At 49.6% G+C, this 18,837-nt stretch overlaps 1 protein-coding gene across 2 annotated transcripts; it reads right to left on the bottom strand.

Annotated features, from left to right (window-relative positions):
- Positions 1-6,420: 6,420 nt before the first annotated feature.
- LOC131920145 (synaptotagmin-15) lies at positions 6,421-16,992 on the bottom strand. Of its 2 annotated transcripts, XM_059274550.1 has the most exons (7): positions 16,635-16,992; positions 15,627-15,769; positions 14,349-14,644; positions 12,423-12,593; positions 10,576-10,696; positions 9,469-9,648; positions 6,421-8,633 (listed from the first exon to the last, which is right to left on the bottom strand). In XM_059274550.1, the coding sequence occupies exons 1-7, from the start codon at positions 16,940-16,942 to the stop codon at positions 8,491-8,493; spliced, it is 1,362 nt and encodes a 453-aa protein (XP_059130533.1). In that variant the 5' UTR covers positions 16,943-16,992; the 3' UTR covers positions 6,421-8,490. The 2 variants fall into 2 exon arrangements, with proteins under 2 accessions (XP_059130533.1, XP_059130532.1); XM_059274549.1 differs by lacking the exon at positions 16,635-16,992 and having other exon boundaries at positions 15,627-15,843.
- Positions 16,993-18,837: the final 1,845 nt, after the last annotated feature.

The raw sequence follows: 18,837 nt of genomic DNA, 5'->3' as shown, positions 1-18,837 counted from the left end.
AATCTGTGGAGAAAACATACAACGTCTGTAGCCCTCAGGGATGTGCAAACAAAAACTGTAGTCAGATTCCATCTATCCCAACCAAAGGGGCAATCAGCAAGGAGACAGACAGTAAATATTGGTGAATGTGGAGAAAGAGGAATCCTTACACTCCAGCTCATGGCTCCAGTAAAGAAGCAGCATCATGCCGTTCACAGAAGGTCTGCCTGACACGCAAGAAGAGTCATGCTCAAAGCGTGATGTGAAGGAAGGCAAACATAAACAGCATACATCTTTTCTCATTCCTTAGATAATATATAATATGCTGTACATTGTACATTACATATGTTTATATGATGTGTCTGTGTATTATATAGTGCATGGTCAGGTGATAAAAACCATATAAGTGCTGTATAAATCAGGGAGGAAGAGTCAGTGCTTGCAAAGGGCCACCCTGGAAGGTTGGCTTCTGTGTCCTGCCGGCTCTAAGTCCATCCGTCAGTACTTGCTCTGAGCTAACAGTCAGCCTAGTGGCAGTCACTAAACAGTAGAGGGCGCTGGAGACGCACCGCGGAAGGCTGCGCTGCAGTCCAGGGTGAGCTGGAAGCCACACAGTGTGCCCAGTTCTCTGGCCCCACTAGTGGGGGCTCAGCCAGGCTGTCACTCACGTGACTACCCTCTTCCGTCCTGCCCTCTAAACGCTCTAGGCGGGGTCCCCTGGTGGACCTCCTTTGCTCACTCACTCCTGCCTGGAAGTTTGTCAGCAAACTAACACAAGCCCAAACCAAGAGAACGAGGGGTTATTGCCAGACTTCATCCTTCTTCGTTAGCGATGGACAGTTAATGTACACAGAGACACGAGAAGAAGTGAGAAATTTAAGGAGAAAGGCAGGAAGAAGGTTTTCCCTTCTGTAGATCCTGACTGCAAAGTACCGCAGGCTGCTGGGTGTCTTTTTCTGAGCTCTCTGGTGAAATGGAATGCTGGTAGCATTTCAGACATCTGGAGTGGAGTCCAGCTCTAGCGCTGCTTTCTAGCTGCAGGGCACTGAGAAACAGCACATCCTCTGGACCCCACTTTCTCCTCTACTGATGGAAGGAAGGTCCGTCCTGGGCGGGGCCTTAACCTGCTCATGTACAAAACCTTACTCAGTTCCCAAGGGATGGTTTCTTTCTTTCGTCCACAATTGAAACACTGTTTCTCTTAAAGCAAACAATGATTCGGGCAAATCATTCCATAGTAAGTATTAGGGGAACATAATGGGCAAGTATTACAGTCTGTTTTTAAAATTGCATGCTAAATTCAATTAAGAAATTTGTCAATTATGTTGAAGGAGCTGGGCATATGGAATCTAATCAGTGAATTATTTCATTATATTCTTCTTGTTAGTTATTCAGACCTTCTTAGCAGATAGCTAGCTTCTCCCTGCTCCTTGGATAAAAACCCAGAGCAAGTCCCATGACTCCTTTTTCTTTCTTTATCTCTTTTTCAGTATTGTGACATTTGCTCACCATTAGTAGCAAGTAAATAAAATTCCTCCAGTAACTGCTAATTCTGCAGCCAGACTCTGTGTGATACAGTCATCCACAGTGTTTAGTGTGAACATCATCCACAGTGTTTAGTGTGAACATCATCCACAGTGTTTAGTGTGTACAGTCATCCACAGTGTTTAGTGTGAACAGTCATCCACAGTGTTTAGTGTGAACAGTCATCCACAGTGTTTAGTGTCATACAGTCATTTACAGTATTTAGTGTGAACATCATCCACAGTGTTTAGTGTGAACAGTCATCCACAGTGTTTAGTGTGTACAGTCATTCACAGTGTTTAGTGTGAACAGTCAGTGTTTAGTGTGAACAGTCATCCACAGTGTTTAGTGTGTACAGTCATTCACAGTGTTTAGTGTGAACAGTCATCCACAGTGTTTAGTGTGAACAGTCATTCACAGTGTTCAGTGTCATACAGTCATCCACAGTGTTTAGTGTGTACAGTCACCAGTGTTTGGTGTGAACAGTCATCCATAGTGTTTAGTGTGAACAGTCATCCACAGTGTTCAGTGTGAATAGTCATCCACAGTGTTTAGTGTGAACAGTCATCCACAGTGTTTAGTGTGAACAGTCATCCATAGTGTTTAGTGTGAACAGTCATTCACAGTGTTTAGTGTGAACAGTCATTCACAGTGTTCAGTGTCATACAGTCATCCACAGTGTTTAGTGTGTACAGTCATCCAGTGTTTAGTGTGAACAGTCATCCACAGTGTTTAGTGTGAACAGTCATCCACAGTGTTCAGTGTGAACAGTCATCCACAGTGTTCAGCGTGAACAGTCATCCACAGTGTTTAGTGTGAACATCATCCACAGTGTTTAGTGTCATCCAAAGATCCAACATCCAGTTGCAGCTGACTTCTGCTTGTGTCCTGTTTCTCTGTTTTGTGTTTCTATCCATCTTTCCTTCCCCACCTTGCTCACAGGGATGATCATCCTAGCAGAAACCTGCATGGGGTAAGGAGGAAGACCACCTAAGGGGTAGGAAGCTATAGGTCAACAGGAAACAGTGCTCAGCCGCAGTGCTGAGTACTCCCAAGACCCCTTTTTAGGGAAGTCTTCCCCACCAGCCCATGACCTTGTTTTACTACAGAGTGTCCACTGGCAGCAATACCTTTACTATCCCAACCCCTTTACAGTATTTTTTGGGGGGCATTGCCTTTGACTGGTCTCAAGGGAGACCAAAAATTAGCAAGAGGGCAGAAATACGTGCTTCCTCTGATCATTGACCTTGGGCAGTATGAGCACAGGATGCTCAAGGCTTGTGCAGTAATTTGGGCAAACATCCCACAGTGAAAAGTAAGGAAAGCGCACTTGGCAAGTGACTGGACAAATTATAACACATCATATTGAAATGCCAATTGGCAGCCATGACCCTGAGGCTGGGAGGCAACCACATGAAAGGTGCCCTCCTAGGGATGTACCTAATAGGAGTGAGCACAGTCCGGGAGCTGCCTCGTTACCCACACTAATTCTTCACCCCTCCCTGGAGCTGTGCCCATTGTTCTGTAGCTTCGCAGAAAGACATGCCTGCCTATCTGACCCTTAATTTTCACCTGGGCCATGTGATTTGATTTGGCCTAGGGTTATCAGGGGATGCCATGTAAGCAGAAGACAAAAACATGTCTGCCTCCACCTTAAAAAGTGCTGCCCCTGGGCAGCTGCTGCCACATTAGCTGATGCTCAGTGTGAACAGCTGTGGCACTAGCCTGGCGAAGAGCCCAGCCCAGCCAGACCCACAGATTGAGAACAAGTTGCCTCACCTGGGGCAGTTTATGCCCAGCTGACCCAGAGATGCAGAAGACAGAAATGTTTGTACTGTGTACACTGAGAAGCTGTGATCATTTGCTGTGCACTATCATAGAGGCACAAAGAGCCACCTGAATACAAGCAGCACCCCCACTTGCTCTGACTGAGGGTTTCCTTCAATCTCAATTCTCCTGCCTCTACCTCCCAAGTTGCTACTATTCTGCCGCCCCCAGCTAGGCATTCTTTTCTGGGAAAGGCAAACTGATACTCATGCACAACAAGGGGAAAAGCTGAATGAAACACAAGCAACCTTACAAGAAGAGCCACAAGGTCAGAAGCAAAGCACAGAGATCAAAGGACTTCTGAGAACCACTCTCCTCTGAAGGAGTTTTCTGCTTTGGGCTGAAAGGCTGAGCATGTGGGTCGAGTCAAGGTTAAGGGCAGCAAAGGCTACAGCATCTCTGGAGCTTGGGGGATGAGAAACTGAGACTATCGTTGCCAAGGCAACTGAGCAAAGATAGACACAGAAGTCACATTAACCCTTACAGACTTTTCCCCTGGAAATGTTGGTTGAATTATTGAGCTGAATTATGAAGTTAGCAGTTTCGGGGAATGTCACAATTCTTTTAGAAGTTGGAGTCAGGACCCACAGAGGAAGAGCTCTTGGTTGGGTTCCTTGAAGGACACTCTTGACTCAGTTCAAAACCTGACAACTGACTTGACATGCTTAAATAGTGACCATATCCACGCATACTTCCCCACGTGATATTTACACACATATCATCTTCATAGGATGCTCCCTTTCCTGCCATCTTGTAGATTCAGAATGAATTTTTCTTTGTTTTCCTGACTTTGGGGTAAGCAGACTACTGATGTTATTTTCTTAAGATGACCAGTAATTGCTTACCCTTAAACACTTCTGCCCTCTAAACTCCTTTATGAAAGTTAATCCCATCAGGTGATAAATTTAGTACTGCCCCAGTGCTACCTGGTTGTCACTTACTTTGCAAGAAGATGCCAAGAACAGCAGAGTTTGGGGTTGAGCTTCACTGAGGCACTCAAGGCAGGTGGCGAAGGCTGCCAGTGGTGGATACGACTCAGTGGACCATGTTCTTAGAAACCAGTGACTGCTTTACTGGCCTCGCTGTCCCTATTGCCTGTAGTACTGTCACCTCTCGGGCACTGCTAAAAACAGCTTTATGAACGTACAGAGGAGCTGCTTCTTTCTTTTTGTTTAGGGTGGAGACTAATTGCTTCTCTTCCAAAAAGTGTGTGAATCTAAATTCCATTAATCTGAAGGGAAAATGTTTTTGTGAGGATTTGAAGGTCCCCCCACCCTTTTCTTTTTAGATAGGGACTCATTATATAGTCTGGCTTTAAAGTTGAAACCCTTCCGTCTCAGCCTTTTGAGATGTGCATCACTTATGCCATGTGGGGATTTGGATTTTGATGGAGCTGAAGAGATGGCTTACAGCAGTTATGAACACTTGCTGCTTTTCCTGAGGATCTGAGTTCAGTTTCCAGCACCCCCATCGGGTAACTCCAGTCCCAGGAGCTCTGACACCCTCTTCTGGTCTCCTTGGGCACCTGCATGCACATGGTGCACATACACACAGGCAGGCACCCACACGTACACAACAATGTAAATTTGTTAAAGAATTATTATAACAACTATTTTTTCTTATTCCATGATTTTTAAAAATATTTCCTTCAGAAAATAAAAACCTGTCTAAAAAGAATATATGTTTTTCTTATTCGTTTTTTATAGTTAATTGCTCTCAGAGTTAGTGTTTCTTATAGTTGGTATCCTATATGTTTGATTACTATCTTTAAAATGCTTTATCATGTTTATGGCTAGATGGCCTTTCAGAGAGTTGCAGTTTATTTACATGATAATTAGAAAGCTTCTTAGTTTCCAACTCATCACATTTAACTAATTTCTTTCATATTATTCAACCTTAATGATAGTGTTCAATTTTACCTGTAATGTATCTTTTACAATGCCATTTAAAACTTATTTTACTTCATGTGTATGTCTGTACACCACTACATGCCCGGTTCCTGCAGAGGCTAGAAGATGATCCTCTAGAATTAGAGTTACAGCTGTGAACTGCCATGTGGGTGCTGGGAATCAAACCCAGGTCTTCTGCAAGAGCCTGAAGTGCTTTTTCTGCTAAGTCAGCTCTCCAGCCCCTCCAGTGTCATGTTTTACGTGTACCATCTCTTAGTGCTTTCTGGTGGCTTGTGTCATGCCTCAATAGTTAGGGGATCTAATGCTTTGATTCATGTGACTCTTGGACATCACTGATGGGATGTCTTTTTAGATATACTGTTGTTCACAGAACTGTATTCTGGAGCCCCACAATGGAGCTATGATAGGTCACAAGAAGATGAATATGGTAAGTTCTGTTTAGCAGAGCCTTGATTATTTTTTCCAGTTAAAGATCACACATACTGTAAATATCAAAGAGATGTTTAGAAATATATTTTTCTTATGTATCATTGTTTTAGGGTTTTATTGCTGTGATGAGACACCATGACCATGGCAGCTCTTATAAAGGAAAACATTTAATTGGGCTGGCTTATAGTTCAGAGGTTCAGTCCATTGTCATCACATGGCAGGAAACCTGGCGGTGCACAGGCAGACATGGTGCTGGAGAAGGAGCCGAGAGTTCTAGGCAGCAGGAAGAGTCAGTGACACCTGAGCATCTGATACACTTCTTCCAACAAGGCCACGCCTCCTAAAAGTGCCACTCCCTATGAGCCTCTGGGGACCATTTTCATTCAAACTACCACAATTATGAAAATTGAAAATTTGAAACTAGTATGAAAATAAACTCTTAGGTAGGGCATAGTGGCGCATGCCTTTAATCTCAGCACTTGGGAGACAGAGGCAGGTGGCTCTATATGAGGCTGAGGCTAGCCTGGTCTACATAGTGAGCACCAGACCAGCCAAGGATGCATAGTGAGACACTGTCTCAAACAAACAAACAAACACACAACAACAAAACCCTCAAAAACCTTTCTTATTAGAAGTAAAATAAATTAATAAATATTTCACCCTAATGAATGAAAGTTGAATATTCTGAGTTTGACAAATGATTCTCAAATTGATATGTGTTAAATGAAATTCAGACAAATTGTAAGCACTTTTCTGAGGAACTTATCACCTTATTCTAAGGTATTTTATGGGAATGTAAAAGGAGTTTCTGCTAGAGTCACATGCAGACAGGATTTGAGACAGCCCCTGAGAGCTCACACTGGCCCCTGAAAATCTGCATATTTCTTTGTGCTTCTATGTCTATACATGTCTGTACAATGTGGCGGCCCCTCCTTTAACCCCTCAGAGCACACAGCCTGCTGATTTCTTGCCATTTCAGTGTTTTAGAGACCTATCAGATGCACCAGCCAACCCACTTTCCCTTGTCATCCGAGAAAGACCATGTCAATCATGAGTCTCAAGTGGAAACATGGGGGTGGTGGCATCCATTGCCTCAGGGCTCCAGATGAAGCATAACAGTTCCACTTCAGTGGCCTGCCCCACAGGCATAAGGAGCCGTCTGTGTGTGTGCGATGAAGCTATTAGAAGCCTCTGTAGTGTGGATCACACTGAGAATGTGTAAGTAAAAAGAGTAGGAAGAAGCAAACACATGATGGTCTGTCCATCTGGACCAGTCAGGCAAAACTTGTATTTGTGTATTGACGGAAATGAGAAGTGGAGCTAAACAGACACAGATAAGGGTCACTGCTGCGTTTGCTGAAGTCATTTCATTACACACAGCAAGAGAGACACAGGTGGGCCACTCTGCTTTAGTTACATAACAGCCGCATTGACTCAGTCAGTCTGCGGCTTAGGGTACAGATGCACAAGGAGACACAGCATTGACTCTGTCAGTCTGCGGCTTAGGGTACAGATGCACATGGACACACAGCATTGACTCTGTCAGTCTGCGGCTTAGGGTACAGATGCACATGGACACACAGCATTGACTCTGTCAGTCTGCGGCTTAGGGTACAGATGCACACGGAGACACAGCATTGACTGTCAGTCTGCGGCTTAGGGTACAGATGCACATGGAGACACAGCATTGACTCTGTCAGTCTGCGGCTTAGGGTACAGATGCACACGGAGACACAGCATTGACTGTCAGTCTGCGGCTTAGGGTACAGATGCACACGGAGACACAGCATTGACTCTGTCAGTCTGCGGCTTAGGGTACAGATGCACATGGAGACACAGCATTGACTCTGTCAGTCTGCGGCTTAGGGTACAGATGCACATGGAGACACAGCATTGACTCTGTCAGTCTGCGGCTTAGGGTACAGATGCACATGGAAACAACAGATACAGTGCCTACCCATCAGTACAGTAATGGGCATTTGGTGACAGTGACTTTGATTGTGGGGACCACTAACCTAAGAGATTTATACCTACCTACCAGGGCACAGTCATGCCACTGTCATCAGTCTTCTGGACAATACCATGATCCCATGGACTCACCTGTCCAAAGTAAGAGTCGGGAGCTGAATGCCAAATCCTGTTAATCAGATGAGCACAAAAACCAGCCACAGATCACCTGAGGGCCTAGGGTGTGGTGTGGCATTCTGAGGATGGCTGTGGACAAGACTTCACATAATTTTGGTTGCCATGCATTATGGCTCCAGGGAAGGGCTACCCAGTAAGCTGTGCTGATCACTCGTTGACCTCCTGTATGTGGGTGGGCTGCTCAACAGGTCTGTTGTGCCCCCCAGAGAGATGTGTGTTTTTTGCTCTGCTGGGTGGAAGACAGAGAAACCCCAGCTTGAAAACCAATGCAGTTGTGGACTCAACCCATCACCAGCTTCCCAAAGTGGTGGGACCCCGCTCACACTGCACTCCCATTCAGTATATGTAGCTGTGCTCCACCAAATGAAATATCAGTTCTCAACACCTGACATCCTATTCTAGGTCACGACCTTGATGATCAGAAGTCCGGGTTCCAAGCCCAGGCAGCCCCACAGGTCAGGAGGGGTGAGGTGGGTTGAGAGAGGCTCTTGGCCACAGACACTGGTCCAATCTGGGCTTCTTTGTCCCCTTTCCCTCCTGCACATGAACACTCATGGGCCACTGGCTCAGGCTAGCCCCACCGTGCTCTAAACGTAGGATGAGATGTCCATGCTGTGGTGTTGCATGTAACAGGGAGGACACGAGTTTCCAAAGCAGAGTGAGGTCGTGGCATGGCTCAGGGCTCTGTGGGGCGGCACAGGGCATGCCAGCGCTTCACCAGCTCCTTGGGCCTCCGGAGCGTCTCGTCCCAGTGCTCCAGCTCTCTGCCTCGGGTGTACATGTAGGGGCCCACCACCACACGGCCCAGTGGGTAGCTCTCTGCAGAGGAGGGAAAGTGCCGTCATGTTCTTAAACACAGGAGCCATGTCACCCTCATCCTAATCGCTGCACTGACTTCCCTCTTTGGAAGGAGGTGGCCAGCCTCTCCTCTTTAAGCATGTGCCACTGGCCCTGTTTCCTCCCTGTGGGAATGAGGAGGAAGAGACCAGGGGAGAATTTGCCTGGCAGCCCTGTCCTTCACTGCCTGGCCCCTGCCCCAGGCCATGGGAAACCTGAGGCACGTTGAATTGCTAGGAGAGAAAGTACTTTGCAGAAGGAAGGCCTCTTCCATTGCTTCCTTGTACACCGGGCAAGAGCATCAGGCAGTAATGTCCACCCATCAACGGCCACTGCGGAGAAGACCCCAAGTCCAGCCCGTGTGAACAGTCATGGCCCAGTGACTTTGCTTCAGTAGTCAGTGACAGTGAATACTAGGGCAGGACACCTGGCTAGGACACCCATCCAGGGCCTTAAATGCTCGTCTAGAAGGCACGAAGAAATGCCGAGAACACAACACCCAGCACAGGAAACCTACTGCCTGACATCTCTGAGAATTTACTCAGAATGAGGAAGAGGAGACTATCCCTCAGCCTCTTTCCAGGGCACCAGAGACAGAGTCCAACTGAACTAAAGCTGGGTATGAGCCCCAGGCTTCCTGAGGGCAAGCTCTGTGGCCTTGGGCAAGTATCTCAGCCTCTCTGAGAGCTGGTTTCTCTAATCAGAAACAGGGACAGCTCCACTTGAGGACAGCCCTTCACTCTGCCTACAACTCAGTAGCCCCTAGCTTTGCGTTGCTCCAACCCCGCATCCCCTGCCTCCCCTTCCCGAGCCTTACTGTCCCCTTCTGTGATCTGCAGCACCGTCAGGCTGAGGCTGGCAGTGTCCAGCTCACTGGGGTCAGCCTTGAAGCTGAAGGTTTCGTTGTACACGGGGTTGACAGAGCCCAGGACGGCAGAAGTCCTCTTGCACTTGATGAATTTGTTGTGATTCATCAGAGACACTTTGACAAACACACCTGTGGGGGGCAGCACAGAGGCTAGTGGGCAGAAGCAGGCACAAGCCCCGCCTCTAAAGTGGGATCTCTGGCTAGGAGGGCCTGTGCCCCCTCCCTGAGGACCAGGTCCCCATCACTTTCTGGTCCCCAGCTGCTGAGGCCAGAGGATGTGACAGAAGGAAACAGTTAATTAGTGCAATGCTTTACAACCCAGGGAAACCTGGCTTCCTTTTCCTTCCTCTGACTCTGGAGGCACCCGTGCTCAGCTGGCCCTGTTTACTGGAACCTGGCACCATAGCCCAGCCTCCCTGCTGGCAAGACATTGCCTGCTGGACGCTCAGGCTTTGAGCCTCCTCCAACCCCTGCTCATCCAGAAGCTTGGGGGTGGGGTGCGGATGAGTTCAAACTCTCTGAACTCCCTGCAGGTAGAAGACAACTTCCTCCTCGCTGGGGGTCATAAGATGAACAGGGTCAGTGCCTGGCTCAGTGTTCTGGAAGGCCAGGAAGCAATAGCACTGTTAGAGTATTAGCAACCCCCAAGGAATAGGAGCCCTTCCTCAAGCACAGGCAGGTGTGGGGCTGAGCCTGCAGATACTGGAGCCCTTGAGCAGAGGGACAGGTAAAGTAGGCAGGGCAGTTCAAAGCACCAAGACCTTCCCCTGGGGAACCTGAGGGGCGGGGCAAGGTCTTCTGTCAGTGCAGAGCCCTTGACACCTAAAGTAGCCTTAGAAAAGGCTTTGGATGCCAGAAGCACCCACAGAGGGCAGGGCAGAGCAGAGGAAGTGCTGAGTGCTTGGTCTTGGGCACAGGAAGCTCAATGTGGACCGGCTGGTGGTGAGGTCAGACTCTGCCTAGCCCTGGCTAGGCTCATTAGGAGGGACCTTCCCTAGGACGGGGAGAGTGGTGGCGGTGTGGGGGGTGGGAGGTAGGGGTGGGGGGGCGACTCACTGACAACACCCCTGTCCTCCTGGAGCTGGAGACCTTTGGCACGGAGCACAACCACTGTCAGGCGGTTCAGGTAGTCATTGTAGCTGAGGCAGAACTGGAGGTCACCAAATTCCGAGGGAGGCTAGGGAGGCAGAGATGGAGGCGTCCACTCCTGTCACTCGGGCAGGTGGCAGAGGGACTGAGAATCTCTCCCTCCTCTAGCTTACAGGCTCAGGTGCCCGTGGTGACACACCTGCATGTCTTCCTTTGAGACTCCCACCATTTTATAGACAGGAAAACTGAGGTCTGGGTATTGGAAGACACTCGTAGAGTACAGGGTAAGCATTCCAGTCCAAAAACCCCAATCTGAAATGATCTGATGATGTTCAAAACTTTTTGAGCGCCAAAAGTTAAATTATATGCTATGAAACTTCGCTTTGTTTTAAAAGTCTTACTAAGTGTGTGTGTGTGCGCGACTGTGAGCAACATGCATGCATGTAGGCACGAGTGTGTATGCTCAGATGTGCATGCCCATGCAGAGGCCAGAAGGGGACTTTGGGTACCTTCCTCTATCACTTCTGCCTTATTGCCTCAAGACAGGGTCTCTCACTGGGCCTGACGTTCTCCATTTGGGTTAGGCTGGCTGGCCAGCAAATCCCAGGATCCATCTGTCTCCACTTTCCCGTGCCCCAGTTACAGGATTGTAAGGCCATATGCCAGGCTTTTACATGGGTGCTAGAGATTCGAACTCAGGTCTTTTTTTCCCCCGAGAGTACTCTTACCAATGAGCCATTTTTCTAGCCCCATATGCTCAAAATTATTATTATTTTAAAATTTATTTTATTTCATTTTATGTGCATTGGTGTGAGGGTGTCAGATCCCCTGGAACTGGAGTTACAGACAGTTGTGAGCTGCCATGTGGGTGCTGGGAATTGAAACCAGGTCTTCTGGAAGAGCAGCCAGTGCTCTTAACCACTGAGCCATCTCTCTAGCCCCCAAAATGATTTAAAATATTGTATAAAAGCATATTTGTGTATCATGATTAATGCGCATATAATGTATATTGCATTGGACTTGGGTCCCCTCCCCAAGATATCTCATTATGTATATGTAAACATTGCAAAATCTGAAAAAAAATATGAAATCTGATCATTTCCCAGTCCTAAGCATTTGAGGTAAGAGATCCCCAACCTATAGTAATAGCCAGAGCTAGGTCTCTGGATCCTAAAGCCTGTTTGGACTCACCTGGGTCCTCCCTGGGGAACGGGGAGCAAGAGCTAAACCCTTCCCTGGACCTAGGCTTCCCATTGTTCTGTTCCCTTTCACAGAGACCTGGGTGGGAATCTGAATGTGCATTTCTGTAGAGAAAGGGGCTCACTGTATAGCCCAAGCTGGCCTCACATTTGTGATATGGGCTGGTGCAGTGGCTCAGCAGGTTAAGGTGGACTACCTGAGCTCAACCTCCATGACCTATGTGGCAGAAGGAGAGAACCAACTCCTGCAAGTTGGCCTCTAATCCATGGCACCCCTTGAGTAGGTAAATCAAAATGTAATTGTAAAGCTCCGATTCTTCTGCCTCAGCTTCCTGGGTGCCAGGGTTATAGAGGTGTGCCACCACACCTGACTCCTAAATATGTCTTTTTCAAGTTGCTCCAGAGTATCACTGGAAGGATCTCAATGTCCTGTGTCTGCTTAGGTGTGGACCCCGTCCTCTCCTGTAGGGCCTGGGCTCACATCCTGAGTCACTGCAGGATGATGAGCAGGAGGAGGGAAGACACTGGCCAGGTAGTGCCAGCTGGGCCCTTGAATATCTTGGCAACCCACAGTAATGCTGATACCAGGTAGCATGTGCCTGGTGGCCATCTCACCTCCAGGTTCTCAGCTTCTAGATCTCTCCAGATGATATGGTGGCGGTCCCCTGCCAGGGTCTCATTCTTCAGCGGGAACAGCACCTGCCCAAGGAGCTGGTGCTTCCTTTGCCTGTTTACATGGTACACGGAGAACTTCAGCACTCTCTGGGTAACGCTTCTGCTAGACACCTGAGGAAGGAGAGGACCCAGGCCAGGGTCAGGTCTGGGAGTAGGGGCCAGGAGTTATATATAATATACACATCCAAACCTAGGCTTCCTTAGGGGCTCTTCTCAGCAGCAAGGCCCAGCAACCTGGGGAAGTACTTGGGTGGACCTGAGCCTTGTCATACAGTGTTTTAAGGACTTATATCTATGGCTGCCTGGAGCCTTGGTAGCCCAGTAGCCGGAATCTGCCCTTGGAAAATGTTTACTTGCAGAAAAGTTATGCCAGAAATCATGGCCCAGTCTTATGGAAATGGGATCTCTTCTCTCTGAGCCTTGGCCTTCACAGCTGTGAGATGGGGGGGTCACTATTCTTCTTGTCTAGGTTGTGTCTGGACTACAGCAGATGGGCAAATAATACTGATTTTCTTCCTCAGCCTTCTTCCCAGAGCGGGGAGGCCAGCATCGAGTCGGGGTGAGATAACTAGTCAGTGATGTGAGTAAGCGAGTGAGTCTCATCCCTAACTGGAACATCCTTCTCAGCCCTTCTCCCCATCACCAAGGCTCAGGGAACATCTAAGAGAAAGCAGAAAGAATGTAAGAACCAGGTGTGGTAGTGAATGCCTTGAATTCTTGGGAGATAGAACGGTCGACTCTCCATGAGTTCAAGAGACTAGCCTGGTCTATACAAGCAACCAGGGTAACACAGTGAGATTCTGTCTCCAAAAAGAACCAAACATGAACTTGGGAAAACTGTGTTGGGATTTTTGGATGGGGGTACTTGGAAGGGGAAATGGGGAGATTGTGATCATGCTTCATTGGAAATATATATATGAAATTCTCAAGAATAAAGGAAAATTAATACTAAAAGGTTAATATTAAAATACTCCATGGCAAGTGTCTAGCATCAAGCTGTAACCAGAAGAAGAAGGAGAAGGAGAAAGAAGCCGAAAAACCAAATTTGAATAAATAAGTGAGGTAGTCCCTAAAAAAAAAAAAAAAAAAAAAATAGCAAATGAAAACCCCTTGAGGTGTGAAAGCGTGGGGAAGTGATGAGATCAGAGTAGGCATTCCTCTGTTAGGTCTCCCAGCCCTGGCTCCTGTGGGAGGGCCACTGTGGCTGGGCCACACCTCAGCCTAGCTCTCAGCCTCCAGGAGGAAGGCGTGAACCACACTCCAGCCCCGGTAATCACATGCTTTCTGGAAGTGCACTGGCCTTTCCTCCCCTTTCAGGCCATTGTACTGCACAGCTCTTAAGAAATGTTTGTTCAAGCCACTTGGCAGGACCTTCCCAGAGCCCCTGGACACCTGCTGAGGTTCCCAGGCTGCAGTAAGTTTGGTGCCCAGGCATCCTTCCCAACCTTAGAGCCAGGGTGTGGTAAAGGCACCAATGGGATGCAGCTTGGCTCCAGGCCCTGACACCACCAGTTTCTGCCCCAACTCAAATAGGCCTGGTGAGTCTCTATTGGGTGACTTTGCCCATGCTGCTCAGGCCACTTCCAACAGCCCCATAGGCCAGAGCTTAGCATTGAGTAGACACTTCGAAATGTACTTTCTCTTTCTTCTTTTCCCCAGGCACCCAGGGTAGGAGGAACCCAGTCCCTTAAAATCCCTCTTCACCGGAGCTACCTCTGGTAGACCCTGCTCCTGCCTGCTGAGGGCTGGAGGCATGGGGTCCCAGAGGGTGGGAGGGCCCTGTGTATAGGAAGCCAGGTTATCCTGCACAATGCTCCCTCCTAGGGAGCCAGAGGGCATTGGATACCACTGCTCCAGAGGTGATACCTGGAAGACGAAGTTCTCATCAAACTGTGGGTTGCAGGTTTTGCGTTTTGTCTTGGACTGGAGGAAGCGCCGTTCATCGGGCAGCAGGTGGAGCTTCACCAGGGGGCTGCAGGTCTCCGAGGGGACCTGCAGTTGCCGAGCCTTGATCAGGCCCACCAGCAACCGCTCAGACTCCTGTTGGTACTCCACGGAGAACCAGAGCCGGCCCAGGCAGCCATCAGGGAAGTCTGTCTCACTCGTGTCCTCTGGGGACTTGTACAATTCTGGGTTGATGTTCCCGATTACACATGCATCTCCTGCAACAGAAGGGCAGGGATGTCTGGCCAGCTAGAGAAAGACAGGGCCGTGGGTGCAGCAGCCAGCTCTTGGTGCACCCACATCGTGGCCAGGCCACTCGTTCTATGCCAGAGCCCCCTGCATCTGTCCCTGTGATTGACCTTGTCCCTGGAGGTCAGGGCTTGGTTCCTGGTACATCATCCCCAGCACGTGGCCTGACTCCTTTCTGCAGTGTCTAGGGAATGATAAACAGTGACAAAATGTTGCCGTTCTTCTTCCTCTTCAAATTAGAATGGATAGCTGCTTACTAGCCTGTACCTTGGGAGATTTTCAGAGGAAAGAGGTGACTGTAAAGCTCTGCTACAATCCCCTACCCTTCTGCCCTCTCAGCCAACCCATGATCCTGGGGCAGGACCAGCCCAGTTCTGCACCAGGGCATGCCTGGGTTCCAATTCTGTATTGAACCCTTTAAAATTTTTGTTTTATTTATTATGGTGATTTTTTTTGTGTGTATATGTATGTATGTATGTAGACATGTATGTATGTATGATGTGTGTGTATGGGCACGCATATGACATGGTGTGTGTGTGGAGGTCAGAGGACAACCCTTTGGGGCCCATTCTCTCCTTTCGCTTTTACGTGGGATCTGGGGATCAAACATAAGCAGTCAAGTTCATGTGGCGAGCGCTTTTTACCCACAAAGCCTCCTCATGGGCCCCTGTGTCAAATTCTTGCTGCCTCCGTGTCCTTGGGCAATGCACTGATGACTTTCCCCAGCTTCAGTTAAGACTGAGGTCATGGTTCTTTCCCCTTCAGAGGGAGGAACACAGAGAGGTCCAACTCCAAAACAGCACATGAGCATGGAAAGCAGCAGGCGCTTGGGGAACAAAGTACCAGAAACAGCGGTCGTTGGGTAGCTCTGGCACCCGTAGGCTGGCCAGAGCAGTGGAAGCAGGTGGTTATACCTAGCCAGATCAGCCCCTGCGTGCTGGGAGTACTTACCAGGGCTGGCACTGGAAGTATAGGGCATGTGCTCTGGAACAGGACAGGGGTCCTGTGAGGCCGGAGCCCCATCTCCAGCATGTAGGGGCACCCAGTCTCGGCCTTGGTGAGAAGGGGGTACAACAAATGGTACACTTGGTGGCCTGTCAGAGGGAGGGAAGCAACATGTAGATGGCAAGTGAGTTATGCGACCTCAACGCTCAGCCAAGAGGCTGAGTGCCAGAGGCGGAAGGGAGGGGAGCCAGCAAGAGCCAAGAGCATCACTTCTGGGCGGGCACACACACACACACACACACCACACACACAGATATACACACAGAGAGACACCACACACACACACACACACACACACAGACACCACACACACACACACACACAGACCACACACACATACACACACACACACACACAGACACCACACACACACACAGACCACACACACGTACACACACACACACACACACACAGACACCACACACACACACACAGACCACACACACACATACACACACACACACACACACACACACACACAGACACCACACACACAAATACACATAGATAAACAAATACAGAGACACCACACACACACACACACAAACACACACACACAGAGACCACACACACACACACACACAGAGACCACACACACACACACACACACATACACACAGAGATCACACACACACACACACACACACACACACAGTGCCTATCTGCCCATCCCACAAGTGTAATGTGGGAGTCTGGGTTCTAATTCCTAATTGTGGTATCTGGACCTGCTTTTTTTTAAAATATTCTCTGAGCCAGTTTTCCCAGCTGGGAAATGGGGTTCACAATGCCTGCCTCCAGCTCATTGTGAGGTTTCTGGGGTTTCTTGGCATAGTTTCCAGCATGCTGACGGCCCGAGATAGACACCCCACAACAGAACATTTCTTTCCCAACTTGCGTTCCTCTGAGGGCAAGTGCTCAAGCAAAGCCTTAGAGAAATAAGGCCCAGGACCTCACCTGCCAGGTGGGGTCCCAGCATATGGGCAGGGCCTGTCTTCTCGTCTGCTGAAGGAAGAGGTGGTGGCCGGGTCTGGTGTCTCTGGCAGCTCCTCATAGGTAAAGGTGGCGCAAAGCCTCCTCCACAGACAACAGCTCACTCCGATTACCAGCAGCAGCAGTCCCCCAATGATGCCCCCTATCACCAAGGCCAGCTGCTCTGAGGCAGAGACCACCGGTGCAGGCTGTGAGTCAGATGAGGAAAGCCACCCCCACAACAGACACACACCTCTCTCCTCGAGAGTGAGCAGAATTGGACAGTGCCCCATCCCGAGAATGGCACAGAAGTAGACTGTTTGCTGGTCTCAGCCCAGAAGACATTTCCCCTGGGAACAGCTGGCCCTGGAGTTGGATATGTCTTTGCTCCAGAGTAAAAAGCAAACTCTCCCTCATAGAGCCCCCCCCCTTCCCTGGGTTCCTGCTGGGGTTTGAATGTGAGCTTGGGTGTGGGTGCCACACACTTACGAAAAGGCCAGGAAGGAATCTGTGCCCCATGGCTTGGTAGATCTCTTTTTTGGAGGGGTCCTGTAGCTAGATGGGAGGCTCCAAGTGCCCTACCTAGGCTCTGTAGTTAGTATCTCCCACCTCACCCTCTATCAAGGGGAGCCCATGCTTTGGGCAGAAGGTGGCAGGCAGTGAAGCCTAGTGTAAAGGGGGAAGGGTAGCAGATTTGAGAAATGGAGACCCTAAGGACTCCCACATTTGCAGGGACCCTCGAGGATATGCCTGGAGCCCGCAAGAAGGCTTAGAGGCTTGGTCTCACTTTTCGCGGGGACTGGGCAAAGCAGACTCCTGGCCATGTGTGGGCATGGGTCTTCCCGGGTTCAGGGGTATAGAGAGGCTGGTAAAAAGGCGGGTCCTGTACACATCCTAATCCGCAACCGTCTGCGAACAGCAGATGTTTCCGAGGGTGGCAGGGTCAAGACAAGTGCTTGAACAGTCGCAGAGAGCAGATTCTACGTCCTGGGACAGGGGTGCGGGGTGAGGCCACTTACCCGCCATGGGGCTGCTCCTGAGCGGCGTGGCTCGCGGCTTCTAAGCCTCAGGCTGCCGCTTGGACGGCGCGGCGGCGGGGCCCCAGGCAAGCGAGCAAGCCGAGTCTCTGCACAGCAGCCTCCGGAGGGCGAAGGCTGCCGCGAGGTGGCTGGGGAGGCAGGGCTCCAGCGCCCCAGGCCGCCGCTGGGCCCCGCCCCGGTGCTGGCCTGGGCCCGGGAGGGGCTCAGAAGCAGCGCGCAGCAAGCCCGGAAACCGAGGGCTTCGGGAAGGGCAGGTCCCAGACGCCGGTGTCAGAGCAGCTCCCTGCCGGCCCCTGCCAGGTAGGGGATCAGGGTCACTCCCATCACTGAGGGCAGAGCATAGCCTCCTCCACCAGCCTCTGACTGTGGGCTCCACACCTGCTGTCTCACATACAGCGGCCCTGGCAAGCGCCTTGCCTGCAGCCAGATATTCACCTGGGTGCTCCACTGACCCTTCCGTTGTGTCTCCTCCAAATCCCAATAGGCTTTGGCTTCAGGCAGCCTTTCCAATCCTAGGCCGGCGTTCCTGGGCCTTCCCAGGCTCAGATCTACCTGCCTGATGGTTCCAGCAGCAGTGTGGCGTGGCGCTCAGCTTTCACAAGGCCGAATCTCCTGGGTTCCAACCCAATATATCACAACTTTAGAGTTTGTTAAAGCCTTTCTCACTTGGGTAAGCAATAAGACCCTGGGAATGTTCATGTGAACATCAGGGGCTCTCACATCCTTGACAGTCTCCTAGAGATAACTTATAAAATAGGGATGGCAGCCACTATTAAGGTGACAATCTGACCCAGGTGATCATTGACTCTTGGGTCTTCTTTGATGACCATTATCATGATTATTATCTCGTTGTTTTGACATGGCTTCTGCTAGGGGCAAGGCAGTGGTCTTCACTGGCTGCTACCTGAGTTCACGCCCTCCACAAGCACTCCCTTAGAACTTCCAGGGAAGCTATAAGCAGCAACTCTGAGACCCAGGTGGATTTGTAAGAGGGGGCCTATGGTGGATTGAAAGAAAATGGCCCCCAAAGGTAGTGGTACTATTAGAAGGTGTGGCTTTGTTGGAGGGAGTGTGTCACTGTGGGGGTCAGTTTTAAGGTTTCCTTTGCTCAAGCTACCCTCAGTGTGGTGCACAGTTCACTTCCTGTT

Source organism: Peromyscus eremicus, chromosome 9 (genome assembly GCF_949786415.1).
Source record: "Peromyscus eremicus chromosome 9, PerEre_H2_v1, whole genome shotgun sequence".
NCBI lineage: Eukaryota > Metazoa > Chordata > Mammalia > Rodentia > Cricetidae > Peromyscus > Peromyscus eremicus.
The sequence above is the reverse complement of the archived record's forward strand: the minus strand, read 5'-3'. Positions and strand labels throughout refer to the sequence as shown.